Source organism: Neolamprologus brichardi, chromosome 11 (assembly GCF_056152115.1).
Source record: "Neolamprologus brichardi isolate AB-2024 chromosome 11, ASM5615211v1, whole genome shotgun sequence".
Taxonomy (NCBI): domain Eukaryota; kingdom Metazoa; phylum Chordata; class Actinopteri; order Cichliformes; family Cichlidae; genus Neolamprologus; species Neolamprologus brichardi.
Window position 1 is genome coordinate 19,719,900 of NC_142114.1, and position 26,929 is coordinate 19,746,828.

The 26,929-nt window shown below is 39.4% G+C and overlaps 1 protein-coding gene across 1 annotated transcript in view; it reads left to right on the forward strand.

Moving 5' to 3' along the window:
- Window positions 1-26,929, forward strand: part of tmem145 (transmembrane protein 145) — a 40,680-nt gene that overhangs the window by 6,834 nt on the left and 6,917 nt on the right. Inside the window, exons 2-11 of the mRNA XM_006808181.3 lie at window positions 6,817-6,891; window positions 7,338-7,415; window positions 10,714-10,800; window positions 11,434-11,535; window positions 19,050-19,134; window positions 19,565-19,636; window positions 22,441-22,509; window positions 23,117-23,197; window positions 23,522-23,600; window positions 24,991-25,084. Of these exons, the coding sequence (XP_006808244.1) occupies window positions 6,817-6,891; window positions 7,338-7,415; window positions 10,714-10,800; window positions 11,434-11,535; window positions 19,050-19,134; window positions 19,565-19,636; window positions 22,441-22,509; window positions 23,117-23,197; window positions 23,522-23,600; window positions 24,991-25,084 (822 nt within the window). The remainder of the gene's footprint in view (window positions 1-6,816; window positions 6,892-7,337; window positions 7,416-10,713; window positions 10,801-11,433; window positions 11,536-19,049; window positions 19,135-19,564; window positions 19,637-22,440; window positions 22,510-23,116; window positions 23,198-23,521; window positions 23,601-24,990; window positions 25,085-26,929) is intronic.

The window sequence follows — 26,929 nt, forward strand, 5'->3', positions numbered from 1 at the left end:
GTACCTGGGGTTCAAGACGGTGGAATTTGAGCCTGTTCAGGGGGCTTGGACATTAGTGTGCACCCACTGCAGTCTAATTATGTGGCAAACACTGAAGTCTTTTAAGTCTATTAAGCATTTAATGGCAGTATGCCTGACCAGTAGATACTGGGTCACTCATTGATGGTTTAGTTGATGTAATGCTTAAATTTGAGATGAGAAATTTTCAGTAGGATCTTGATAACTGGAAATTCATAAACTCTGTTTTATTCTCGAGTCTTTCAGATTCATTTTTTTGTCACTTCATTAATCAGTTATTCACTTATTTGAACTCGATCCAGAAATTAGTGTGTGAAATTCCTGACTGTCCTCTTCGGTGCGAGAAGCTTATAGAGTTGGCAAGTAAGTTGAACTTAAATCCGCATCGAACCTCATTGTTTGGACTTGTATTCTACTCCCGGGTACCTGTGCAGGAAATTGAAGGACAAGTACACAGCAAAAAAACAAAACAAGGATTGTGTGTTGCTTGATGTTTCTATGGCAGCTGCAAATGAAGGTATGCTGTGGTTGCTATGGCACTAATGGGGGAGGAGAGAGGTTTGTGTGTGCATTAAGTGATCTTTATCGAAGGGTAGGCATGTGGCACTTTGGCCATGGCATGCTGTGTGTGACGGATGCATTCGAGCAATTCTGTGTGTGTTTGTGTAACAAAAGGGTCTTTCACAGTCCTGGCCTGTGGTGAGTTAAATTACACCTCAATAACCCAACTGGACCACCCCTCTCTCCTCTCTCCAGGGATTCATCTCTGGGTCAGTGTTTTCCTCTCCTGCCCTGGTTGTCATGGTTACTGCCTTAAGCGTCACCCAGGACGACGCACGGAGGTGGACTTGAGTCTCGGGCTTCACTGACTTTTGGAGTTTGCCATGAATTATAACCCAGAGGCTCCAGGGGCTGAAGCTGGCTGGCAGTAGCTGAAATATGGCTGCAGTTTTGTTTTGCTGTGATATATGGAGGCGGCGGCGGTAGCCATGCTACACTGCTCTGGATGCACTTTATTTCTCAGCACAGAAATCACCGTGCTTGTTTATGTAGGGAGAAGGCAGGGCAGAGGTAATTACAGTATAATGGTGCATGGGGAGTTTTCTTGGTTGGTTGGAGATCAAGAGTTCATAACAACTAACCTCAAGGCTTGTTTTAATAAGAAAGAGGCAAACTGCGGTCTTTGAAGAGGTTGAAACGTGCAACAGGATGATACGCACACTGTGCAAGAAAATGTGCTCATGTTTTGGATCAGTGTGTTTTTAACATTTGAGGAGCACAATTGATTTTAAGGATAGTAAATATTAAGCACAACTCTGAGATCAGTGTGAAGTTTGGACACACTAACCGACTCGTATAGGTGCTGGTACTGCACAATGATAAAATATTTTATCCACATTTCAGGGACTATATCTGATTTTCTGCACAGCATGTTATAGTTTAAATGAGCTTTTACCAGTGAAGCTAAATTAGTTAATTCAGTTATCATCTTATATGTTATATGCATGTGCCTGTTCCATTGTCATAGCCTCAATAATAATCAGCAACCTTAGGTTAGTAAATAGCTTATACAAGTGTAACTTAACTTTTTGGCCACACCAAGTCAAGCCGAACCAAAATTTCGAGGACAGAATAGAGTAAAATAGCCTCTACGTCATCTGATTTGTTGTCAGATAATATTGTCAAAGAAAAGCACTTTTGACAGACCATATGCAGCATATGGACCCAGCATGATACCTGCAATTTTTTAGTAGTGTTGCCACTTCAGTAGCATTTACCTACTCTGTATTGTCTTATCAGTGAATTTTGTACAATTCGGCGAACCGTCTTGCTGACTTGGAATCGGCTAATATTAGCCAGCGTCTGTTGACAGATTACACACTCAGGCTGAGACCTGTTCACAGACCAGTGAAAGCAAAAGATAGATAGCTTCTGCTGTTAAGTCACAGCTTTTTCTCTCTTGTTTAGGTGGTGGACATCTGCACTGGTGGTTAGTTGCAATTGCTCTACGTGCGAGTGATTTATTTATATTTTTTTCCCTCACGGGATTTACTATCCTTCTCGCTTTCAATCAAACATTCATTGTGTCACGCTGTCATGATTTCCACCATCTGGCAGCTGCACGAATGGACTGGAGTTCTTTTTGACAGTTTAAAGATGTATTTTTAGGAGAAACGAATGTGTACAAACCACTGATACAGTAGACTAATGATTAATTCATACCTTTTGTGTAGTTGCATCTTGCAATAATAATGAATAGTTGTAAAAAGGTTGGTAGGGCTTCTTGACTTCTGATTGAATTGGTTTTACTGGAAATTTTCTTTGGTAAAAGCCAAATAAGATGAGTTTTCAAGTTTAAGTTCAAGTCTTAATTAGGAAATCAGAACAAATTGTAATTTTATAGCAAAATTCTTGTATGATTACATTTTTTCAGAACAAATTAAAGTGCAGATTTCTTCATTGTAACTTACTGTAAACCTTTAGTGCAGCTTTTAGGATGTGATGATCAGCATGTGCTCATGTGCGTATTGGTATCTCATGATACATTTTTGAGCCTCGTTTCTTCGACATATGTGACAATCTATTTCTTTTATATGTTTCTTGTCAATTAAATAGACCAGCAGCATCTCTCCTTGGGTGACAACCTCAGAGAATATCTGGGATTGTGACATTTACAATGCAACACCTGCTGTCAAGGTTACCGTATGCATCTTATATAGCTTATAGAACCACTTTTAACAGGAATAATTTAAAGCAACCATTTTCTGTATGACTTGATAAGTCTCCCATTATTGTTGAGGAATTATGGCTCACTCTTCTTTATAAGGTTGTTTATTGAGTTTATTGGTTTTTGGGCATTTGTTTATGCACAGCTCTCTTAAGGTCCCTTCTCAGCATGATGAAAATCTGAACTTTGTCTAGAAAACACCTTTTTAATTTTTTTTTTTTCTTCAGTAGATTTGCTGCTGTGTTTGGGGCCAATGTCCTCTTGCATGACCCAATTGTGGTCAAGCTCCAGCTTGGCTCTAGAATACTTAAGCACACAGAAGAGTTCATGTTTAACTCAATGACTGCAAGGAACCCAGGGTCTGTGGCTGCACAGTAAGCTCATATCCTCACCTCTCCACCATTGTGCTTGACAGTTGGTGTGAGGTGCAATATGAGCAAACATCTCCACTTTGGTCTCATCTCACCAAAGACATTGTTCCATAAGTCTCATGCTTTGTTCAGATGCAACTTCACACACTTAAGCTGTGCTGCAAGGTACTTTTTAGAGAGAAGATGATTTCTGCGTGGAAAACAGGCCATTCTTGTCCAGTCTTCTGAGGCCTGTAGAGTCTGAGATGTAGCACTTGGGTTTTTTGCAGTTTCCTTAAGCATTGCATCGTCTGATCTTATGGTGGATTTGCTGGGACATCCACTCCTGGGAAGAATGATGTTTTCCACTAATGAATCATCATTCTCACTGTAGGTGGAATTCAGATTGTTTGGACCTTATAACGCTTCTTAGATTTATGTGCGGCAACTTTCCTCCTGACGTTCCTCTTTAGCATTTTGTTAACACACGCTTGAATACTCCAGACCATCAAACAACCAAAACATCTGCATTTATAGAGGTGGTCACACTTACTGATGATCAGTTAATTAAGTGCATTTGATTAGCAGCGCCTGGCTGCTCCTTGTAAATTGCAGCATGTAAATTGTTCTAATCTTTAAGATAACAGTCTTGCTTTATTTGACGTCATCTGTGGATCAGCATTAAAGCTTTTTCGTATTGTTTTGTTTGTTTATTTTGTAACAAATACAACAGAAGCTAAACTGGAAACTGTTTTAGTGCTGGAAGTAAATACTGTAATTGTAGGTAAGTACAGCTCAGTGCTTCTAACAAAAAATGTGTTGTATTGTATGTAGTTTGATTTCAAAAATGAAAATTGTAAAAAGAAAATGAGGAGCTGCTTTTGGCTGCTCGTTATTTCTCATGGGGTTACTCTGTTAGATGGATCTGTATGTTTGATTTCCCATTTTTATACTGGATGCTTTTCCTGATTCAACCCTCCTCTTTATCCGGACTTGGGACAGGGGTTAAGTCTCCTGCTGGTCTCGAGCCGGGGGTCCTAGTGTGCAAGTCGAATTTGTTAACTGCTACGTATAAATCAAAATTCACAATGTTTCTTGCCTGAATGATTTATTTATTTACATTTCAAATGCATTGTATAAACAGCGTTGTATTGTGTAACTATCAAAATTAATCTAATACCAGCAGTGTGCAATGCTTTAAAAATGACGTCCAGCACTAGATGTAAGCCAGAAATACTTTGACTTTGTCAGAAACGCCCAGCCTGTACCCTAAATTTAATCAGCTACTTTTGTAAACTGCAGAGGCCATTGTCTGTCATTTTGCTAGCCAAGCACTTAAGATATTGTTAATCACAGGCGACACCCTAGTGACTGTGAGGCTTTTACCACAAACCTGCAGTATTTCAAATATAAACCCAGCCTCAGTCTTTCCCCTAATGCCATTTGTACAAATGAGACTTCTACCATTTGGTGTATTAATTTTACAAGATTAGCTGTTACAACTTCTTAAGGATTTGATGTCTCATTTTAGTTTTAAAGCAGTTCATTCATTCTGGCTGCCTCAGTAGGGCCTACTCGCACTGGGCAGTCATCCAGACGGAGAAGTGTGTGTAAACAACATATAAGTGATGTGGTGTTAGTGCTGTGTTCAGCACTATGATCCATATCTACAGCGTGTGTCTACCCACAGCTGTATAGAACAATGTATAGAGAGATCACCAGTGACTGATCCACTATCCTCACACTGCTGCAAGTACCTTATGTAAGCTCAGTGAAGTACACCATCAGCACTGTTATCTGGTCTCATGCTGCTAAGTTTATGGCTGAATAATATTAAGAAGGAATACTTTTTTTCTTCCTCTCCACCTCTTTCTTATTAATGTGCTCAGCAGCCCCCTAATGCCCTTTCTGCTTACCATTTCTAGAAGTTTATGCTCTTGGCACTAGCTCTTTCATTTATACTTTTCTTTTTGTTCTTATTCCATCAACTTCTTGGTTTTTTACTGCTTTTCTGCTTTATTTTTTTCTTTTAATGCTTCTTAACTCTTCCCTGCTGTTATAACTCGCTTTCCCGGTGTTTGCTCTTACTTGTCTTTATAGCTCCATTTATGTCCTCACCATCTCTTATTTTCTTTCTTCTCTTCCCTCCGGCTCCCCTTCCTTTTATATCTTTAACTTCCATATGTCTCCTTCCCTGCAGTCTCTCTGTTCTTTAGCCGAGCTGGTGCTGTAGCTTTCAGGCAAGTTAATGTCTGTCGGGCTGTTGGTTGGTCTGTTTACTGATATATCCAAGTAATTATTGGATAAGCTTTTAAATACATTTTGGATGCAATATCAGCATTACCCAGAGAATGTACACAACTAAAAGTTTTTTGTTTTTTAACTTGTGCAACATCTAAATGTCTAGTCTATTCTCCAACTTTACCTAAAGAAAATACTCAACCATTGGAGTTGACTTTATCAGTCCGTGTGGAGGAATTTTGTGGGTTGTGGGGATTCATTTATGCACATCTCTCTAAGGTCACGCCGCAGCAGTTTCATGCAGTTTAGGTCTGGACTTTAACTGGGTCATTGCAACACCTTGATTCTTTTCTTTCTCAGACATCCTGCTGTGGATTTGTTGCTGTGCTTCGGGTCATTGTCCTATTTCATAACCGACTTTCAGCCAAATTTTAGCTATCAGACAGATGGCCTGACATTTGACTCTAGAATACTTTGGTATACGGAGGAGTTCATGGCTGCACAGTAAGCCCAAATCATCACCTCCACCACTGTGTTTGACAGTTAGTATGAGGTGTTTGTGCTGACATGCTGTGGCGCTGTGAATCTCCACTTTAGTCTCTGCATTTTTTTTTTTTTTTTAGAGAGAAAAGGCCTTTTCCTTACCTTTTTGAATTTTCATAACTTGCTTTAGATGAATCTAATGAACAAGTAAGAATTTTAATTTATCTAATACTTTTAAAATAAGCCTTAGTATTTAGTGCTAATTAGCTTATAGCTGGCATATAAAGATAATTATATGATGGGGACCATAATTTGCTAGACAATCTCCATGTTGTATTATGAAACAGTTGAAACTACTGATTGAATTTATGAACTCCACGGGAAAATGTTTACTGAGGTCATAGCTCTGACAAGTTTAAGGCACTTCCACAAGCTTCAATCTTTAGACCTGGAAGCCTCCAAAATGGCCTCATCACTGCAGCCAACGTTTTCTAAGGTGCAGCTTTTATTTTGAAAGCAAACGGTCTCCTTTTCTGGTTTGTGTTACACTTATCAAACTTTCTTCACTGCTGCGATTGTAGTTGGACAGTTCTTATGGATGAGGTTGCGTGCTCCATGCAAACTACGGATGAGGTTTTTACCAACCGGTTGGGGAAAACACATTTTTTTCCTCACAAACGTTGGTTGCCAGATGGTTGCAGACTGGTATCTTGGCCCATGTGTGTGACTTGAGGCTTATTAACTTGATCCTATAGTGTCACAAATCCAAAATAGTAGACAATCTAAGATTGCATGGTTAGTGGTCTTTTAACTACAAAACCTCAATACAGTCTGATATTGACAGCAGCGTGAGGCAAATGCTTAGAGAACTGCTGTGATGGCTGAAAAAATGAATAGTAGCATGCTGGTAAAAGTTTCATTTTACTTTGATCATATCAATTTTTTAAATAAATGTATTTTACATTTTAGCTTCTTTCTTTTCTATCTTGATTACAGGACTGGGTTTTCCTTACACGCTTCTGCTTTCTTACCGAGTTTGGGCGGTTGGATTTCCGATTTCGCTACCCAAAGGTAGGATGCCTCATGTTAAGTTTACTGTGTGTCTGTTACACATTACTTTTGCGTTCATCATCTGCTCTGTCTTCACGATTTTTTTTAATTGTTTAGTGTTTTCCTCTCGGCTAATTTTGTCTTTTTTCTCACCTAATAAAAACTGATACCACTGCTCTTTTCCTTCTCTCCTTCTTCCTCTGGCTGTTCCTGCTTTATCTGCTTCATCCTTTTGTTAATGCCCTAAAAAAAAGAAAAAGGAGGAGTCCTTTTTTTCCTTTAGAGTGTTTTGTACATCCACTCCATCTTTTCTTTCCCTTGCGTTGCTTTACTGCTTTTGCCCGCAGACTTTGGAAACAATTTTGTCATATAAATCTCATATTGTCTCACTGCCTCCTCTCTGATATCCACAACCCAGCGCAATCTCTTTCTCATTCTCCTTTTCTCTCTCTGTCTCCTCTTTGCAGTCTCGTTGCTGTCAGAACATATTGCTCTACTTTGATGACAGTTCTCAGTGGCCAGCTGTGTACAAGAGGCCCGAAAAGGTGAGACATCGACACCCTCGGCATCATGTCTTTGACAAGCTATTATCAAAGGAAAGTGCTGCTCCATTTGCTTATTCACATGTCATCGCTGGTGCTAATTTTCACATTTAAACCGTTGGATCACACGTTTCTCGCTCTGCTCCGAATAAAGAAAAGTTGTCCTTAAAAGCTGACAGTCTGGGGGGAAAAGGGTTTTTTTTTTTTTGTTTTGTTTTTACTATCTTTTTACTATTTACTATCAGGCAGTCATGTATTATGGATGATACTTGCAGTGATCAAGTATGGTACAATCCAAAGTTGTGAACACAAAGCAAGACACTATGGAGCCCCGTGTGAACCGAAATGACAGAATAAGCTTCCTTCATATAAATGTTTACTTTCTAAAAAAAATAACACAACATTAAAGGCTGATTCAAGAACATTTTTTGTTGTTCCCGTGCTTTTCCCTAACATACTGGATTATAGTGCATACTCATGAGCTTAATTTGATCACATTTACATCTGTTTTGGTGAGCAACATAACCTTGTCTTTATACTAGGAAACTGATCAAAGGCTGGGGCTCTATCTTTAAATGGTCTGTAAATCCTTTGCACTGACTGAATAGACTTTTAGCTTCAAATACCCTCAAAGCAAACAGCCTGCACTTCATTAGTGTATTAATGTCGTTTGTTTAAAAATCCAATATGCTTGAGAGAAAAGGCAAAACAATAGAAAAATGTATGTATGTGCACATATCAACCCCACATTTAGTAAAACTCATAGATATTATATAGTTTATCTTATCCAATGTTAATTGGTTGTTTACAATACAATGACTAAAGATTGCATAAAAATGCTGAGCCATTGAAACAGTGCTTTTTTTTTTTTTTTAGACCACCCAATGTGAGGTTTATGCCATAGCTGACCTAAGTTAACAGTATTGTATTGGTAATTACTTAAATCTCTTTTTGATGTTTGTTGTAATGGTTAATCCACCAATATGCAGAAGCTCTCTAATTGAGAAGATTACATTAAATGACTTTTAATGCTAAAATATAATTATTACTATCCACTTTTTCAAATTTACTGTTAATTAATTAATACTTGATTAGTTTCTGACTTCTCAGAAAAGACCAGCGTGCTGGCTCAAATTTTATTTGCCTAATAAATAACAATATAATTTTCAGTTTCAAAGAATTTTTTGACTCATTTCTAAATATTAATATTTTATTTTTTGTGACGAGTAGTCTAATAAGTGGCCTAATAATTTTGGACTGTATCCATGTGATGTGATAAGATATACTGTATCGAGATCTATATATCTTAACACATGACATGTTTATTGGTTGATTACACGATAATAACTAAACATTGCACAAAAATCTGATTGTATTAGAGGGAATAGGGAACTTTTAAATATTTTGGTTCGTGCTAAACAGAAATACTCCATTTATTAAAATGCAGCGTTTTGCACTGTTTTCCAACTGAGATCTGGGGAAACATTTCCAAAAAGAGGATGGAGCTGGCATGTCACAGAGAACCCAGTAATGAGGAGATGTGTTGGTGTGTGTGTAAGGAGGGTGGAAAGGATCTGGTCAGAACAGTATGCTGTGCAGTGATGTTCTGACACTGATGTGAAAATGAAAAACAGAATTACATTCAGGGTGATAAATTCTTCATTCCTGCACGTAATGAAGTCTCAAAAAGAACTTTTCCTTGTCATGTTCAGTTCTTGTAATTTAAACACAGAGTCTTGATGTTAAACTAGGGCTGTGCGATATGACCAAAATCTCATATCCCGATATAAGAATTCTATCGTCCATAACGATATAAATCACAAAAATGTAACATTTTCTGTAAATTCTGTGAATCTCGGACAGCTCGTCTTGCGGGAAGTGTTTCCAGCTGCGCGTCAAGTAGCTGGAGTCGAGTGTTTTAACCGATGCATGAAACTATACATTTTTAGACATAAGTTGTAAAGGCCGCCGTTTTCTTTGAGTATTTATTACACGGCGTGCTGCGGGGAAAAGCCTGTTCTAACGTTTGAGTCTAAGGTTTATTTTTTAGCACCTGGCAGCTCTTTTTTAATTCTCATCCGTAAATAATCTGCTCTTTCACGTGATTCAGTTTATTTTGAAAAGTCTCAACAGGATCTTGAGCTTTATTGTGAAAGGTTTATGTGGAACATAAACAAGCAGACACGCGATGGTAACCACAACGCATAAAAACAGGCGCTTGTCTGTCTGTAGTGTGGTTATATAAAATATAAGAGAAAGAGAGAACTTTAAGAAATTAATATAGCCACTACAGTGACCATCAAAACGATGAAAAAATATTGCCGTAAACAGTTTATTTTGCAACACCACGAAACAAACAATAGCGTAAAATGAAAGATAGACGTTTTTATATCGTCATCCGATATATATCGTTATATGAACAGCCCTATGTTAAACTGTTTTTTTTATGATCCTATTAAATGCTGCTGTAATTTTCTTTGTAAGTTAAGCTGTGTGAGGAGAGTGAAGGTATCTACTGTAGGAAATGTTGTGTTTGTTGCTTTGATGATAAAAAGTGGTCAGTTTGAAGTACTTTTTGACCTTTGATTTAACCTCTGTCAGTATATAATTTTACATCTGTCTTCTGTAAAAGCCTTGTGGTCCAGCAGCATGTGTGGAAATTAATCTTCTTTTTTTTATAAGTTTATAGTGTTGTTTAAACTAGGGTGAATTTCAGAGTTGGAAATGGCTATAACAGTTATTTAGGTTATGAAGTGTTTTGCGGCATATTGGAAAAATCCGTGCTAAAAGGGTTTAGAACAGCAAAAAATTAAAAAAAAAAAAATGACCCAAATACAGTGCATTTCTTGGCTGGTGCACTAAAGTAATTTGGTTGGCGGTGTATTCTTCTTCTCCCTGACATCTTGTGACACACAGACATCATGTTGAGATATTTTCAGTGCACTTACAAACAGCACATCATTTCTCAGCTTTCAGTCAGTTTCTCGTGTCAGATTCTCTAAATCAAACTCTGCGGCCCTTATACGTCACACAGCTTTTAACATTAATGTCAAACAGTCAGACAGGGAACAGAAATCCACTGCAGAAGAGTCAGAAAACATCAGTTTTATTTGCAGCATTCAAACAGATCAGAAGCACGTTTTCAATCAGATTTCAACTAAAGTCACCATGAATTCTGTGCACTGAGAAATATCTCTCTGGGAGCCCAACTGTGGGTACATCTTGTCCTGAGGTTTACTGAAAAGCACTTCGTGGAGGCTTTAAAAACTTGTTTTGATATTTCTGTGTCTGCTGATGTCAGAACTGCTACCAGAAGGAAGCTGTGCTGAGGCCTGAAAACAACCAGGTCATCAACCTCACCACACGCTACACCTGGTCAGGCTGTGAGGTAAGAGCATCACACAAACACGGATTTATATATACACGCACAGTTGCACTCTACAGCATCTTGTCCCTGAGCGAGAAACAAAGCAAATCTTTGGAAATCCAGTGCAGGGATGCTTTTCTGTATTTGAAGTTGACCACTGAGCTTGCTGTCTTGAACAGCATGTGTGTCCTTTACAGAGTATGATGTTTTCTCCTTCTATCATCCGACAGTTGAGCATATTTTCTTCGTTCCTATTGTATACTCTTCTGTAATGTAAGAGAGCAAATCAGTAAACAGAGAGGGAGTGACAGCTAAAGGCGAGTAATGTGTTTGCATAACATTTTACTTATTTACATTTTTCCTCTGGTAATGATGCATCTCAATCAAACAGAAAGGTTCCCAAAGATCTTTCTTCACACTTTTTTTTTAACCAAGCTACACAAAGTGGTGTATTACTTTAGAATGTGTGACTAACAGCATGACTCTGTTGTTGTTGCGGTTATTGGATCTTGTTGCCACATTTCAGGCTACACTGGGGTGTGAAATATGTTTGTATCTTGATATTTCAGGCTCTACTATGACAGCTCAGTGTCTCTGTGAGGCAAAATGTGCTGCATTTCTGGATAATAATACGTGCATTTCTTCCCCTCCCAGGTGAAAGGGGATGGAAACGAGGAGGTCCTGAGCTGCGTGGGTGGCCGCAGCTTCCGCTCGGTGAGGGAGCGATGGTGGTATATCGCTCTCAGCAAGTGCGGGGTAAGCACTGACCTCTGACCCTCCGCAGCCTTCCCTGACCCTGCTGCCTTGGTTTTCTTTAGAAAGAGCAGGTTCACCACCAGACAATGCCGTGATGACGCAACACCTTTTTAAATGGAAAAACGCAGAGAGAGCTCACAAGCAAACCCACTCCTGTGGTCACTGTGTGATTCTGTTTGTATTCTAAGACAAACGCACGTCATTACTGCCATCACCCTCCACGTCATCGTCTACTCTAGCCCCCTGACACTGAGGAAGCAGGGAGTTATATTCTTGTCTTAGATACCAATAAATTGATTGAAATGCTTTTTTTGAAAGCTCATACATTTCTGGTGCAAACAGCTGAATCAGATATTAAAATAGGAAAGCTCAGGCAAAAATATATCCAGCACACCCCGAGGACGGCTCTGTGAAATATTGGATATTTTAAGGCTACTTTTTTGTGCTGCTTCCCAATAAATTTTAAATCAACATGAGCATAATTTCTGTCCCAGTTTATGCTCATCCATTTGGGCATTTTGCACCAGGCTAGACTAGTTTAGTGGAAGTACTAGGCTAGATAGTGGAAGTAAAAATATCTAAATGGGGAAAAAAGAATTATAATCCAGTGATTTAGAGTACTTATTCAAGCTCCTAACCCAGTTAGACAGATACTCTTACAAACATTTAGAACCTGGTCTTCAGATAAGGATTATGCCACATGTTACGTTAAAGATTTGTGTGTAAAATGCCACACAGACACCCCTAAATTCATCTCCTCAGATGTTACAACCGATCCTTTATCTGTGTATCTGTCTCTGGATTTCCGCCTGACACTCTGAAGTGTCTTATCTCTCCCTTCATACTGCTACACTTTCTGCATCAAAGCACAGAGACTCTGAGTATGCAGCCGTCTGCTTCAACTGAGTTAAACATGCCTTGTGAGGCCTCCGCTGTAGCTGACTGGCTCACTTTGGGGACATTGACGCATTGTGTTGCTTTATAATGGGATTGGTGTTGTGGTAATGGTGTGCCGGGAGAAAATGACCAAAGTGCTAGCTGTGGTGTTGTTTGTTGATACGAGTCTAGGCTGGGGCACCCTGTCCAAAAATTGTGAGCCTGGCTGATGATAGCTCAGTGATGATATATCCTCCTTCAGTCAAGGACAAATCCCAGTGATAGCTGTTTTTGTTGTTGTTGTTTATTTATTTATTTTTTTAGAAAGCAGGTAAGAGAAAGTGTTAAATATCTGCTGAATGTGTACCCCAGTATGCCTGCCTATCAATGACACAATCACCTGTACGCGAGCATGTCATGCTCCGATTCTGTGTGTAATTGTGTGTGAGCATTCCTGGCCTTGTATTTTTTGGGGGAGGGGTACGTAGGGTTGTTTTTGTGGTGCCACTTGAGAGCCCTAGCTGAAGAGGAATATGATTAGAATGGATGCTTCCTGGAGAGTATGGTTTAGTGTCACGCCAGCATCCGCTGAAAGACACGCTGCCTAATGCTGTTGGACTTGAGAATAAAGGCTCGCCTCCACTCCTGGGGAAATATGCATGCTACGTCCCGCTGCCAATTTCCACCCCTCGTCTCTCACGGCTTGCGTTCTCGCTTCCGTTTTGCTTTCACACCTCTTCATCTTTCTTACCTCTGTCGCTCACAATCTTTAGCTGTGTCTCTCTTTCAACTCTGTCACCAAGCTGTGATGCGCTCCACGCCATTTCATATCTATTTACTCCTGCATCTCCTGTTCCTCTCTGTCAGCCTGTGCCTAATTGTGTTTCTCCTCTCCATCTTGCAATCTCACTGGTCTCATTTCTTTTTTTGCCTGTCGCTCATTTAATGCATTTTCCCCAGCACCCTCACTTTTATCTGCTACTCCCTGTTTCCCACTTTGTTCCTGTTTCTCTCTTATCCGGCTCTTTTTTTTTTTTTTTTGTTTCGTGTACTTTCCATCTCACTCTTTACCTGTGGAAGTGGGTCTAAATCCAAATCAGCTCCTAAGTCTGTTCTCAATTCCCTCGCCAGCATAAACTGGTAAAATGTGAGGCTGATCTTTATTTAACATTTCCAAGCAATTTCACTTGATTAATTATAGCAGGAAACCTCAAGGCTGCAAATAATTATTATTTCATCAGGGGAGGAAAAAAAAAAGACATTCATAAATAAACTTAAAGTCATCCCAGAATTTCACATGATGATTCATAACATCAAAACTTTTACAAAGCTTTACAAAAAAATCGTTGTTATTATACTGTTGTCATTAGACTGTTTTGAAAAGTTGGTATATTAATAAAACTTGTGATGTAGAACTAATTGGGTACCATCAACAGAAAGTGAAGAGAAAACAGAGCAAATGCAGAATAATTACTTGCATTTGTACGAGCAACTGTTGTCGGAGCATTAAGCGTTGTGTACTTTGAAACACAAGTGAAGATGTAGAAGGCTTTGAATTACCGTAATCAACTTTTTCTTTATTATTCCAAGCAGAACTACTGCTAATGAAGCAAAATTACTTCAGTGGGGAACCAAGAAAGAACTGAAATTAGGCTGGCTGTAAAGAGGCAGGGGTTAAAGAAACGGCCAGAATTTTGCAGCTGTCAGCTTGGCCGAGCGACAAATCACAGCTACTGTATTTTGTCCAGGTGCTCCTGTTCTAGACGGGGAGCCAGTTTGAACATGAAACATTGCGCTTGTTCAGAGTAATAAATAACAACGACAACAAAATAACAGGATTATCTGACAGTGTTATGAGTCTTCTGGGAGATATATTTACCCATATAAAAAAAAATCAGACTTTGTGATTTGTAGATTGTAGTAGTAGTTCTGGTGTGAACACAGAGTGCAACAGTTAAAACTGTGATTCTAATAACATGTTCCTACAGTACACAGTGTATGCACCATCTGTGTGTGAGCTGCAACTAACGTTTACCTTAACGATTAGGCGCTAATTACTTTTTTCATCGACTATCAGCTCACGGTCATCACAATTCCTGAAAGTGCAAGGTGATGCCAACACCTAAATATAAATTACATTATGTTATTTTACATTGTATAGATTAAAAAATATGTGGACAGGATCCCTCGCTGAAGAAACCTAACAAAAAATCTCATCATCTCGTCTGCTATTTTACCCATCTGTCACCTTCTTCTTCACTACAATTTAAAAATTTCCTTCATATGATAAATCGCCACCACAAAGGGTCATGGAGCAGTGACTCTGGCAGGGAACTTTTTAAAGGGTTTGTATGTTTTTATATTTTAAAAGCGTAAAAGATTTTGCAGCCATGATACAGAATATTTCTGTGTTTTGTCCCACACTGATACAGGAGTGTACTTTTGGCCTGAAGGTGCTTATCATGGTCTGGGCTCTGCTCCTTAGATCTATAAAAGGAAATCGTAATCTGTTCATCTGAGTTTGTTGTTGAAGCATTTCTTTGACCATCTGGCAATTTCAGTATGAGTTGTAGCACCAACTGCGAGTCAGGCCTTATCTCCCGACATCCATGCCTGACCTCACTGATACTTCAGTACCTGGCTGTGAGAAAATCCCCTGCTGCGGTCAGGTTATAAAATCCTGTGGCAGGCCTTCCTAGAAGAATGGCTGCTATTTCAGCATTATGGGAGATTTCACCTAAATTTTAATAACCACTTGAATTTACTTGTCATGCTTAGTGCTACAAGCTTGTGAAAGCAGATGTTTAATGGCCTCTGTAGCTTTAGAGAAGCAAATGATGCTTAAATAATCATAGTCATCAGGGCTAAGCTTACTTTAGTCAGGGAATTACCCAAGTAGATGCTATAATATTGCTACAGTGGTTTTGTTTTATTGGAGGCAAACGGGGACTACAAATCGGGATTTTCTCCCCAAAGATGTCACGGATCGATCATCAAATAAAGCAGCTTTAGAAACCATCTGATCTTGACTGGTTGTATGTTGGACTTGGACAAATGTTCAAAAAAGTCTTTCTGTTAATTAACTTCAATATTACCAGGCTAAGGGGTCTTATCCCACCTTCCCTTTATTTCTTAAGAAATAAGTCAACTCTCATTTGAAAAGTGAGGTTTTTTGAGAGTATAAGTCATGATATTGAGATCATCATACCACAAAAAGAGTTTAGTGAATGTTACTAATGATCTGGACCATGAACTTGTGTCTGTGCTTGTCTGAGTGAAGCATCCAGCATTACCAACATTTTACATCAGAGAAAAACAGCAGTGCTGGTTGGAGTCATGATTATCTGATGATGAATTGTTTTATTCATGTAAATAACACACAAAAGATAGTCTTGGAGTTTTACAGGGTTTCATTCTTGGGCCAGTGAGTATGACATCATCCATGCCTTGCTCAAGTAACATTAATCGAAAATGTTGCATACATTTCCACTGCTCTGCAAGTAATATTTAAATCTGCATTGCAGATAAACTACTATCAAGTCCCAATTAAATTAAAGCCTAGATGACTTGAAATGTTCTAATTCTAAATTCATACTAAACTGAAGTTACTGTATTTTTAAAAACCTTAGAAACACATTCTGGATGGCATTACCTTGGCCTCCGGTATTACTTTGAAGAACCTTGGAGACATTTTTGAAAAGGATACATCTTTAAACTCACACATAAAACTGACTGTGCAAACACACTTTTTGGAGAAAAAGGGGTTTGTTGCACTCAAACGCTACCCGAACATTTACGTTCCAGAGGCACACTCTCTCAAAAGACTCAGACATCCTTTGAAAATATTGTTATCTGCAGCTTAAGGGATCACAAGTTGTATCAGACTGTTTTGATGTTGGGTGAGAACACCTTCAGTGTGCGATACATCAGTGCGGTACGTCAAAAGTGGGTGCCTTTTACACCAGAAACCACCCAGCAACCCTAAACTCATCTGTGAACCCTGTGGAGAGAATTCCTGCAGTGAAGTGCCACTTCTTCCCTCATCTCCCCTCTTTCCCGTGCATCCATTCCTCTCTCTCCCTTTTTGCATTTTCTTGTTTCCTCAGCCTCTCTTTCTCTCTACCTGTATTTTAAGCTTTCTCTCTCCACATCTATCACTCTCCTTATCTCTGTCTCCTTGCTCTTTGTGTCTGTATTGATTTTGTGGCAGTGCACGCTCCACGCTTCTCGCCCTTTTTTGATAGAGGGAGTGAGATGGAGTCTCAGGCTGCCAAATGAAATCAAAGTCTTTTCTCTCCCCCTCCCTCTCTAGTCCCTCGCTCAAGCAACAAGCGCGAACTCCATCGGCTTTGAACTTACGTCTGTGAAATGAGCTCTCTGTGCTCTGATTGTCAACCCATCTTTGTGCGCTTTCTCTTGTTCTTGCTCCCCATACGTCTTTTTTCTCACCTCCCAAATTCATTTCAATTTGATGCTTTTTGTGTTGAGAACTGACAAATAAACATTCACATTAACCCAATATTGGCTTGCCACAAGGGCATGCTAGTTTTCTTTGTAGTGTTTCTTCTGACTTAAATAAAAATCAATATTCTCTCTTTGTAATAGCTTTCATACCACTGCACTATCGGGCAGTTATATCGGATCAACATTTGAAGATATTGAGCCTAACAAATAATTAAAATCACAGTATTAATAATTGAGACCAAGAATACTCAGACTTAAGCAAGAGAAAGCTGTTGCTATGGATATGATCTTTTCATCTTTCCTGTTAATTTGAGCATCTCTGGATTTGCAGCACAGTGTCGGCAGAACAGCCCAGATTCCTTTTTCTTTCCCCATCAACTTTTTCCGTACACCTGGAGGATCCTGAGGTGCGCCGAGGCCAGCTCGAAGAATGACTAAATGACACGGTTGCATTCAGTTGTAATCAGGTATACCATACCTGTCTCCTCATAGTAAATTACCAGATATGCACCAATTGCCATTTTCTTAGTCGAGTCCAATTCCTCTGTCGATTTTTGCAGAACTCCGATTTTCTTTCTGGGAACAATGACTTGCAGTATATGCAACCAATAAATAAATAAATAAATACAAAATATAATTTCCATAATAAAAGAAATAATTAAAATTCACAATTTGCCCCAAACTGGAGAAGGTTACAGAAACGTCTGTCACTTAATCGACTGAAAATAAATCACTCTGCTCCTGGAACGAGGCACAGATAATTAACTGAAAACAAATTGCTGGACACCCACCTTTACCTGACATATTTTTCACCTTACCAAACAAAAGCAGGTGCAACATATTTATATAACAAAACAACTGTCAGGTACTTAACAACACTTTTCAATATATGCGTAACTTCACCAGGATGTTGACCCTTTTTTCACTCGTCTCTATAATTTTGCTAGTATCTGCTTTGATTCTTTGTTCATACTGAGGCTGCAGGCTTGTGGCTGGCTCCTGAGGTCTGGATGGCTTTGTCCAGTTTTCCTTTGTAACCTCTTTCAAAAAACCAATGTTCAGCTGGGCGGAAGTAATTTAAGTGCTGGAATAAGTTTGTGTTCATGAACCCTTTCGTGGTGGTCCCCCATAATTTACCCCATAAACATACTTTGTTTTTATTTTCACAGTGAAAAGCCTCCATGGTAATGGCAAACCAGCATGTGGCTCTAAATATGCATGTATTTAAATATATATATTTCGGGTTTCTAAGACTTTAATTATGACAGGCGTTTGAGAGTAAACAGGAAAGGTGGGAGAGCGGGGCAAAGTAAATAGCAAATGGCACACGGTGGAACCGAACTAAGACCTCTGTAATAGCCTTGAAGCATATGGATCACCTGCTTAACCCCATGAGCTTGTGGATAAATATTTGACTGCGACAGTGTATGTGGTGCGCATACATGAAAGGGAGCGGCCCCTAATCTATAATTTACAACAATGCAACCATGAACTGTATTTGATAGTTATAATGATATCACTCATTAGTCTAACATTGTAATTCTTTGGAGGCATATTTGGAGGAGAAAGCTTCCAGCTAATGCTAGCAAGTTGGTTAGCTAGGTTCAGTAACAAACAATGCAACAAACAAGCTGTTAAGTAACAAACAATGCATACAAATAAAAGGCCACAACATCACTCACCTAAACGTCTTGGGCAAGTTCTTGATACAATTAGCTGCAAAGAAAGCTAAATAATTTATCAGATAAGCACATTAAAAATGCTTCACAAGGGCCCAAGTACACAAAAACAGCCAAGGAGTTGAATTAGCCAAATGGATGTCTAACAGCCGGCTAATGTCACTCGAAATGCCCATGCCCCTAATAATGCATAACTTTAAATGGGTAAGTTATGAAAAATTCACCCACCCCGTATGGTTGCATACAGGGTAAAAAATAGCTATAGAGACCATTTTTTGGAACTAGCTGTAAACATGTTTACTTCCCCTCTAAAGTAATTTGGTCTGTGGGAGTGGATTTGCTTTTTTGAGCCAGCCTTGAGTGACCATTTGTGAAAGCAAAATATCCCCCAAATTAATTTTTATGAAGATCATAGATAAACATAGTGCATTAATATTTTGTACAAATCCGCTAACCATCCACTGTCCACTTCTGCTGCTCTCTTATGTCTTGCAGGGAGATGGCCTGCAGCTGGAGTATGAGATGAAACTGACCAATGGCCAGTCTTTCTGGACGCAGCATTTCTCTGCTGACGAGTTTGGTAAGTGTGATTAGACTGAAAGTGAGAGATTATGGAATGAATCGCTGATGGCACAAGCCTACACCACTTAGCACGGCCAATAAAGCACCCTCAACTGAACAAATTACACAAATGACAATAATGAAGGGATGGCTGAATGAATTAATGATGCTAGATAAACTGAGAGGAAGGGATGAAAAGAATAAAAGAGGGCCAACGTAGCATCTAAATTAATTATTCCTACATCGCTAATGTTTCCTCCGATCTCTCACACTCTTGCTCTACTGTAACTGCCTCTCACTTTTTCTCATTTAATCCAATATCCATATCAAGCACCCTGCTCTTTGGATTTATTGTCCCTTGTAAATTATCTGTCTTTCCCTCATACGTTCTACTTTCTTTTATTGAATTTTACTTATTTTTTCTTGAATATTTCTTCCTCCTTTCACAGGCATCTTGGAAACAGACATCACGTTCCTGATCATCTTCTCCATGGTGTTCCTTCTCTCCTGCTACTTTGCCTGTAAGTACTGCCTTTTATTTCACTCTTTTAATGTAATAGGAATTCAAAGCCCCCTAGAAATGCAATTTTTGTGTCAGATCTATTATAAAATCTACATGGTTTCTTGATGGGATGGGAGTAAGTTCTCGTGTTTGTTCAGATAAGTAAAGGTGGAGCATGTGCCCTTTTCATTTTGGGCAGAGACTGAGCACGAGCATCAGGGAAGCAGGAAAGAGGAGACGGTGATAGCGAGGCTTGGTTTTCATGTAAAGGTGAACGGTTGAGTGGAGAAGGTAGCTGCAGCCTTAAGGTTACTGAAGCGAGTTTGTCACGTAAAGGTCAAAGCTGAAATAACCCTGAAGCAACTGAGAACAACAGCTCCAGGCAAAATCCCCTACTTTCTTCAAGTCGGGCGTTTCTGTGCTATCATATGCATATCTTCCTTTTTATAAACTGGCAAGGGGGCAGAATCACTTGTATTGCACTTAATCTGTAGTTTGCTTCTCTAGACGATTACAATTAAGCATCCATTTAATGATCTTTGGACCCAATGAGGCACGCTTCAGATTAAGAATGGAAGGTTGAATCGCACAATCTTTCACAGCACTGAGAGTCAGATTTATATTTTTAAGTCTGCCTTCTAAATTAAGTTCTGGTGAGAGTTTTCTGTTAGCTCTGTTAACTCTCACTTCTTTGCCCAGCTATGAACAAACTGATGCATGTGTTTTGTTTTGTTTTTTTACCATGTGAATGCTTTTTCTGACATCTTTCTTGGGGTCCTTACTGACGCTGGGTCTTGAGATTGACTTCCTTCTGAAAATCTTCAGAGGATTTTAAATTAAACGGTCAAGATGTGGCTGAATTGACTTTTAGCTTTAATACAAGGATTTTAACAAAAGTAATGGATTAACTGTTTAGCAATTGCAGTCAATTCTATGTGTCACTTTTAGTATAGAGACACAAAATTGTGTCATTGTCCTTATGAACATAGAAGAAAAGCCATATAACTCAATTTCCAAACAGAATGCAAGGATTTCACTCTTTATTTGACTAAAAATGACAACAAAAAAGAACAATAAAAAGAAAACATCTCAAATTCTGAAATGGGTAAATATGTGTGTTTTTAAGTATGTATTCCTATCTGAAATTTGTTGACAGAAATAAACTTCAAAAAATTGAAACAGGGTAAAAGAAAACATGGAAAAGTTGGGTAATGTTTTTTAAAAAAAACCTTAGTTGAATCTACACACACACACACACACACACACACACACACACACACACACACACACACACACACACACATACACACACTGTTGTAACAGATTGGCTGTTTTACCTTTGGTCGCTGAAACAATTTTTCCTGCAGTTTTTTTCTTCCTCTTTGATGTTGCCTTTACTAAAGCCAAAAATGTGTCCAAACAACAGATGTAGATTTTTTATTTGGCACAAGCTGCTCGAGTTGCACAGTGGGCTCGGTGTTTGAGTTTTTCCTCCATGATGTTACCATGGCGCAGGCTGGACGGGGCGGGCTCACGTGACGATGCTCTCAGTACTGTTTTAAAGGGGATGGTAAATACCGGCTGGAGTATTAACAGAGTTCGAAAAAAGCAGCAAGAAAAACTAAACAAACTCAGAAATAACCAACGTGGGCAAGATTACGTCGATTAGAGGTTCTGACTGTCGGTTTCAATTCTCTTTGGATTAATCCCCCTGCTCCACTTGAGTCTCTAGTGGAAATCACTGCATACTCTCAGAAACACTTCTGAGCACTGTTTGTTGCTGCATCCATAAAATGCAAGTTGCAATACTACTACGCAGAAAAAAAGCACTTGTAAACAAGATCCAGAAATGCCTTAGCTTCTCTGGGCTCAGCTCATTAAAGGCTGACTGAGGAGAAGCGAAAAACTGTTTTCAAGCCTGAATAGTCAAAAATGTAATATCTTTTTAGAATTCATGGACGCTTTGTCCGATAGGGTACAGAGGAGAGGGCACTTGTTAACAGTTCAAAAGACGATGAGGGTAAAAAGGAAACGTGGGATGGGTAACTTGCACATCTGTATGCAGCATTAATACTGAACCGCACATGGAGATTTTGGAGCAGCATGTCCTGTCATTGAGATTAAGGCTTTGTTCTTTAGGGGAGGCCTTTCTTTATTATCACCACCTTCTATACATATCACAGCAACGTGTCTCTGTTTTAAAAAACAGGAACAGAAAACTCGAGAGACGTGCACTCGCAGAGAGGGGGGGGGGAAAGCCCAATAACAGTGTTTGCAAAAGCTTCAAAGAGCTATTAAATGAATATGAAGTTTTTGGGAAGTTTTTGTCTCTTTAAAAAATATCATTAGAGAACCTGCAAAAGTCCCAGGAGGATTCAGCAACACTTGGCTGGCTAAGCCTGCTGTAATACAGGAGAGCTAAAAGAGTGTGATCGTTTATGACCCTTCTTCTCTCTATAAATTTTCCCCCCAGGCCACTGCTGTTTGCCGGAGTGTTTTGGTAGTAAAATAGGCTGCTTAAATACACATTAAGAATATTTCCTCTCGGATTATGTGGCGTGAACAGAGAAGATGTATAAGGCGTCATCTGGAGATGTGCATCGTGAGATGGATGCATACTAATGATCGCTCCCGCCCATTTATCTGGCCCGTTCCCTTGTTCTTGCTCTTTTCTTCTGCCTCCCAGTCTCTGTACCTCTCCCGCTCTCCTTCGCCATCTGTCAGTGTATCCTCATCCTTTTTATCTTTCCCCCAGCACACACACCTCTGTCACCTTTATCTCTTGTTATTTTATTTATTTATTTGTTTGTTTTTTACCTGTAGACAATCTGAAGGGAAGACAGCTTCTTCACACAACCTACAAAATGTTTATGACGGCAGCAGGTGTGGAAGGTGAGAGCTTCTGTCCTGAACAGACACGCACACTGACAGAACACACACACTCGAGATGACTGAGCCTCTTGCACGGTTGCAGCATCTCACACCTTAATCCCCACTTCAAGAGCGCAGATATTATCGCACTTATTAGCCTCTGAATAGGACCTACTGCAAACAGTCGCCCTGTGTTACAGTGTTTAGTGGAGCATGCTGTTACTGATGAACCCCCTCCCCGCTCTCCTCATCCTGTCCTCTTCTCTTTCTTCACCCCCTTATCTCACTTTCTTCTTTCTTGCCTGCATGTCCTCTGTCTAAATCCCTTCTCGATTCTCGTGCCACCCCTGAATTCGCTTTCACCCTCTCCTCCCACTTCTCTCAAGGATTTTGCTCCTTTTATAAATTCCTTCTTCTTTTCTGTCTTGCTTCCCTTCTCTCCTCCCTCATTATCATCTGCCTGTCACCTTTGTTCTGTGTATTTTCTTAACTCCCACATCTCTTCCTCTTAATGCCTTTTCTCCTCTTCTGTAACGCCTGCTCACCCATCTCTTTTCCCTCTTTTCTTCCTTCTGGTGTTTTTTTTTTTTTAAATTTCTCTCCTCCCTGCATCCTTTCCACTTGGCAGTGCTCAGCCTGCTGTTCCATTGTGTCTACTGGGGCCTGTATGCTAGAGAAGGAGTTGGCAATGGCAGCCTCAAAATACTTGGTGAGTTCCTCTTCTGCATCGATCACTGACTCAATGACTGACACTAACTCTGCACTGGAAAATCGCTCACTGCCTGAGCAGAATGAATGATAGGATGCTGATGGGTGCGTGTGCAGCTGAAGAAATGTAATAGGTGGTTCAGCGTGCACAGGCTGGATCGGGTGTGATTGTACGTGACTGTGTGCGCGAGCAAAAATGTGTGCGGTGACCTGATTTTATCGTTCCCCTCTGATATCTCAGATTCGGAAACCACAACCTAATTACCCCTTCTGTCTCCTCTCTCTCATTTTCTGTCTCTCCCTCCACCTCTGTGACAATCTCCAGGGAAATTACTGTTCTCCGTCAGTTTCTTGGTGTTCCTTCTGATGCTCATATTGTTGGGCAAAGGTTTCACTGTCACCAGGTGGGCACTTTGTCTGTGTGTACATGTATTATCTCACTACACTGCAGTGTTGTGCACGTGTGTGTCTGTTTATACAAGCCTGTCACATTTTGTGGGTATTTTTATGCTGAGAATGTCACTCACTGTCAGCACTTACCGTCACCACGATGACTTGATGATGCCGGGTGACAGGAGTCAAAAAGTCAGTTAGGATACTGCGTCTAATAATGTGGGCGAGCGCCTGATGTGTGTGAAGGGATGTCATGGATAAATGATGTTATGGTGCGAACTTTCTGATGCTGAAGCATTACCTTTGGCTCGCAGAGCCGGCTGACAGGTTTTTTGTTTGCTCACTGGTTTCTGGCAAGAGTTAGCAGACATTTGCTTGGGACAGGCAGTTAGACAGCACAATGGATTATTCAAGAGTGCTTTTCTTCACTGGAATGTCAGCATTTATCCATCTTCCACATGCCTGGACAAATGCCCTGCTCATCCAACTGTCATTGGTCTTGCCTGTTTTCGAATGCTGGATTCAAACTCCAGTTATCAAATGTGAGAAACATGCCAGTTTTTACTTGACATCAGTTTCTGAGTTAGCTTCATGTGCGAAGAAGAAGTCATGCAGCTATACGATCACCTCTGTTTATAAGGTATTTTTCAGAATCTTGATTTTATTTTTCTGGCAAGTCATCATCTAAACATATGTCAAAGTTTGAAGATTGGTTTTGCTTTGGCTTGGCACAAATTAAATCTCTTTTTTCATACAGAACTCACAGCAAAAACTTATTTTGCGAGATTTTTAAGCTGGCTTTTTTGACTCTAGGATTAGATCCTCCTCTGGGTTCAGAAGATTTCTAGACGTATTAAACTCTCTTAAAACCCCAGTGAATAAACCGAACTGCTTCACGGCTAAGCATGAAGCAGAGCTTCATTTATTTGCAGCGTTTAACTAGTTGACAATTTGCAGATAACTACTCAACAACTTTGATTTCCTTTTTCTTTTCTTTTTTGGTTGAGCGTAATGATGAATTAGCTGTGCAAAAAGATCTTTGAAATGCTGATGAAGGCTTAACGCTGAAATGCTTATTTGTTGACAGCTACAAATAGAGAAGCATTAATTTCTGTTTTTGCTCCATCCATAAGCCCGCAGCTGTTTTAAATATATAAATAGCAGAGAGTTTAATGCTCACATATCTTTGTGCTGTGTAGTTGTGAATAGCTGCTTTTTGATTAAGCTGTCTGCTTGAGTGTAAAGAAGCAAATGCAGGATTTTGTGTTTCTGTGTGCATGTGTGTGTTTTGTATCTTAGCTTTCCTTTGTGTCTCTTAAAGTGTGTCATTGTATTTTCTTCTTATCTTCCTCCAACTTGTGTGCAACCTCTGACCCTGTGGTTTATTTTTGCATATCACAGGGCGAGGATCAGTCACAGTGGGTCTGTGAAACTGAGCATCTACATGACGGTTTACACAATCACCTACGTCATCCTCTTCATCTATGAGGCGGAGGTACTGTTTACACAATCACCAACACTGCTGGAAGGGACTGGAAGTTTATTTTTAATATCGATTTTATCTATACATATATTTCTAGTCAGCAGTATAGCATCATATCTTTAGAGCCATTTACTGTGCCCAGAAATAATCATGCTGACTTTTTCCACTATGTAAGATTGACAGGCTTGTGATAATGTGAGTAGGTGTGCAGGGAAGTAGCTTGGCAGCTATAGTGTGGATTGTTGGCAAAATTTGGACGCCATGCAGTCGACTGGCATAACTCTGAAGTTCTTATTGTTTTAATTTGTCCAATAATTCTTTGGTAACAAAATGCCTGCGAAACTGTACTGGAGCATCAGCTGTGTTTTTGTTTTTATCGCCAATTAGTTTGAGCAGACTGGGACATTTAACTAAGATAGTAAGCGAAATCTTAATCCTGCTAAACATTAGCACATCTTCACCCCTGTGAAGATGTAAAATGCTCAGTAATGAAAAAAATAATCTTAATTGTTAATGATGCTGATACAGTATAACCATAAACATGTGTGATTCATTTTTAGTTTTCAAAAGATTGCTATACAAATACATATTTGAGGGCTACGTGTGAGAATATTGTTGACATTATTTACTTAAGCCTGAGCCTGTTCGGTCACTATTTGTTATACAGGTGGGGATCTTATATTCATTTTTTTGCACGGTCTGTTTACTATGTGGTGACGGAATAGATAAATATTAATTATCAAAATTGTGGTCAGGCCCTGTGATAGACTGGGCACCTGTTGAGGCTGTACCTTGCCTCTCACTCTGACATCTGGGATAGACTTCAGGCCCCGGGAGACCCCGAATTGGAGAAAGTTGAAGGAAAATGTATGGATGGATAGAAAATTGTTCTAAATTAATTGAATATTGATTAATTTGCTAATTCAACTATAGCTCCAGAGTCAAAATGAATTAATAATTATGCCAATTAATGCCAAGCATTTCAAGGTTTCAGCTTGTCAAATGTGTGGATTTCATGCTTCTTATAATGCTTTGGTTTTGAAGTCTTCAGTGGATAGATTGAAATAGTTGGTTTTTTTTTTTTTGCACGGATCAATTAAGATTGATTGCTTCAATGGAACTGAAAGAATAATCAAGACTGTAAATATCCTTTAGTGCCAGTCCTGTGAACAGTGGCGATCAAAGCTTTCAGTTCAAATACGAAAACATTCCGATCCCTTTGCCCTTCAGGTGTGACATGAAAACAGCATCTGAATTACATCCGGGATGATTGGGTACAAGATTTCTGACACACCTAAACTCGACACAGCATCTGCACTTGTGTTATTGCTGTCTTTGGCTTTTTTAATAATCTCATAAATATTCATAGAAGAGTTGGGCCCATAGATCAGCGTGGGCCGTAATGGCTTTTCCTGTCAAGTTATTCATTACATTGATACATTACTAATTATGAAAATGCATCAAGTTGATTGTAAAAAGAAAATGCTGAAATTCATTGATGAGTTACAAATTTTCTATCTTGACAGAAACAACCAGACAGTTCCCAAGTGCAACCACAACATTTATGGTTCCTTATGCCAGTGCATATAATGTACTCAAGCTCAGATCAAGAACCTTTAAAGTTTTCCTTGACAGGGACGTCAGACTTTGTAATCAGCCTCCACTCATTAATTCTTATGCCTCTCTAGGTTCCAGCTTCGATGAGCTTATGAATTAATAACAGACTCGTTGCATACATCTCTGCATACTGTAAAGCCTGCAGCAACGTGACATGTAAACATGGTAAATGCAGGGACGGTGGATTACAGTGTTTGAGCACAGCACGGTGATGATACATTTGGCACAGTGTAGTGGAAG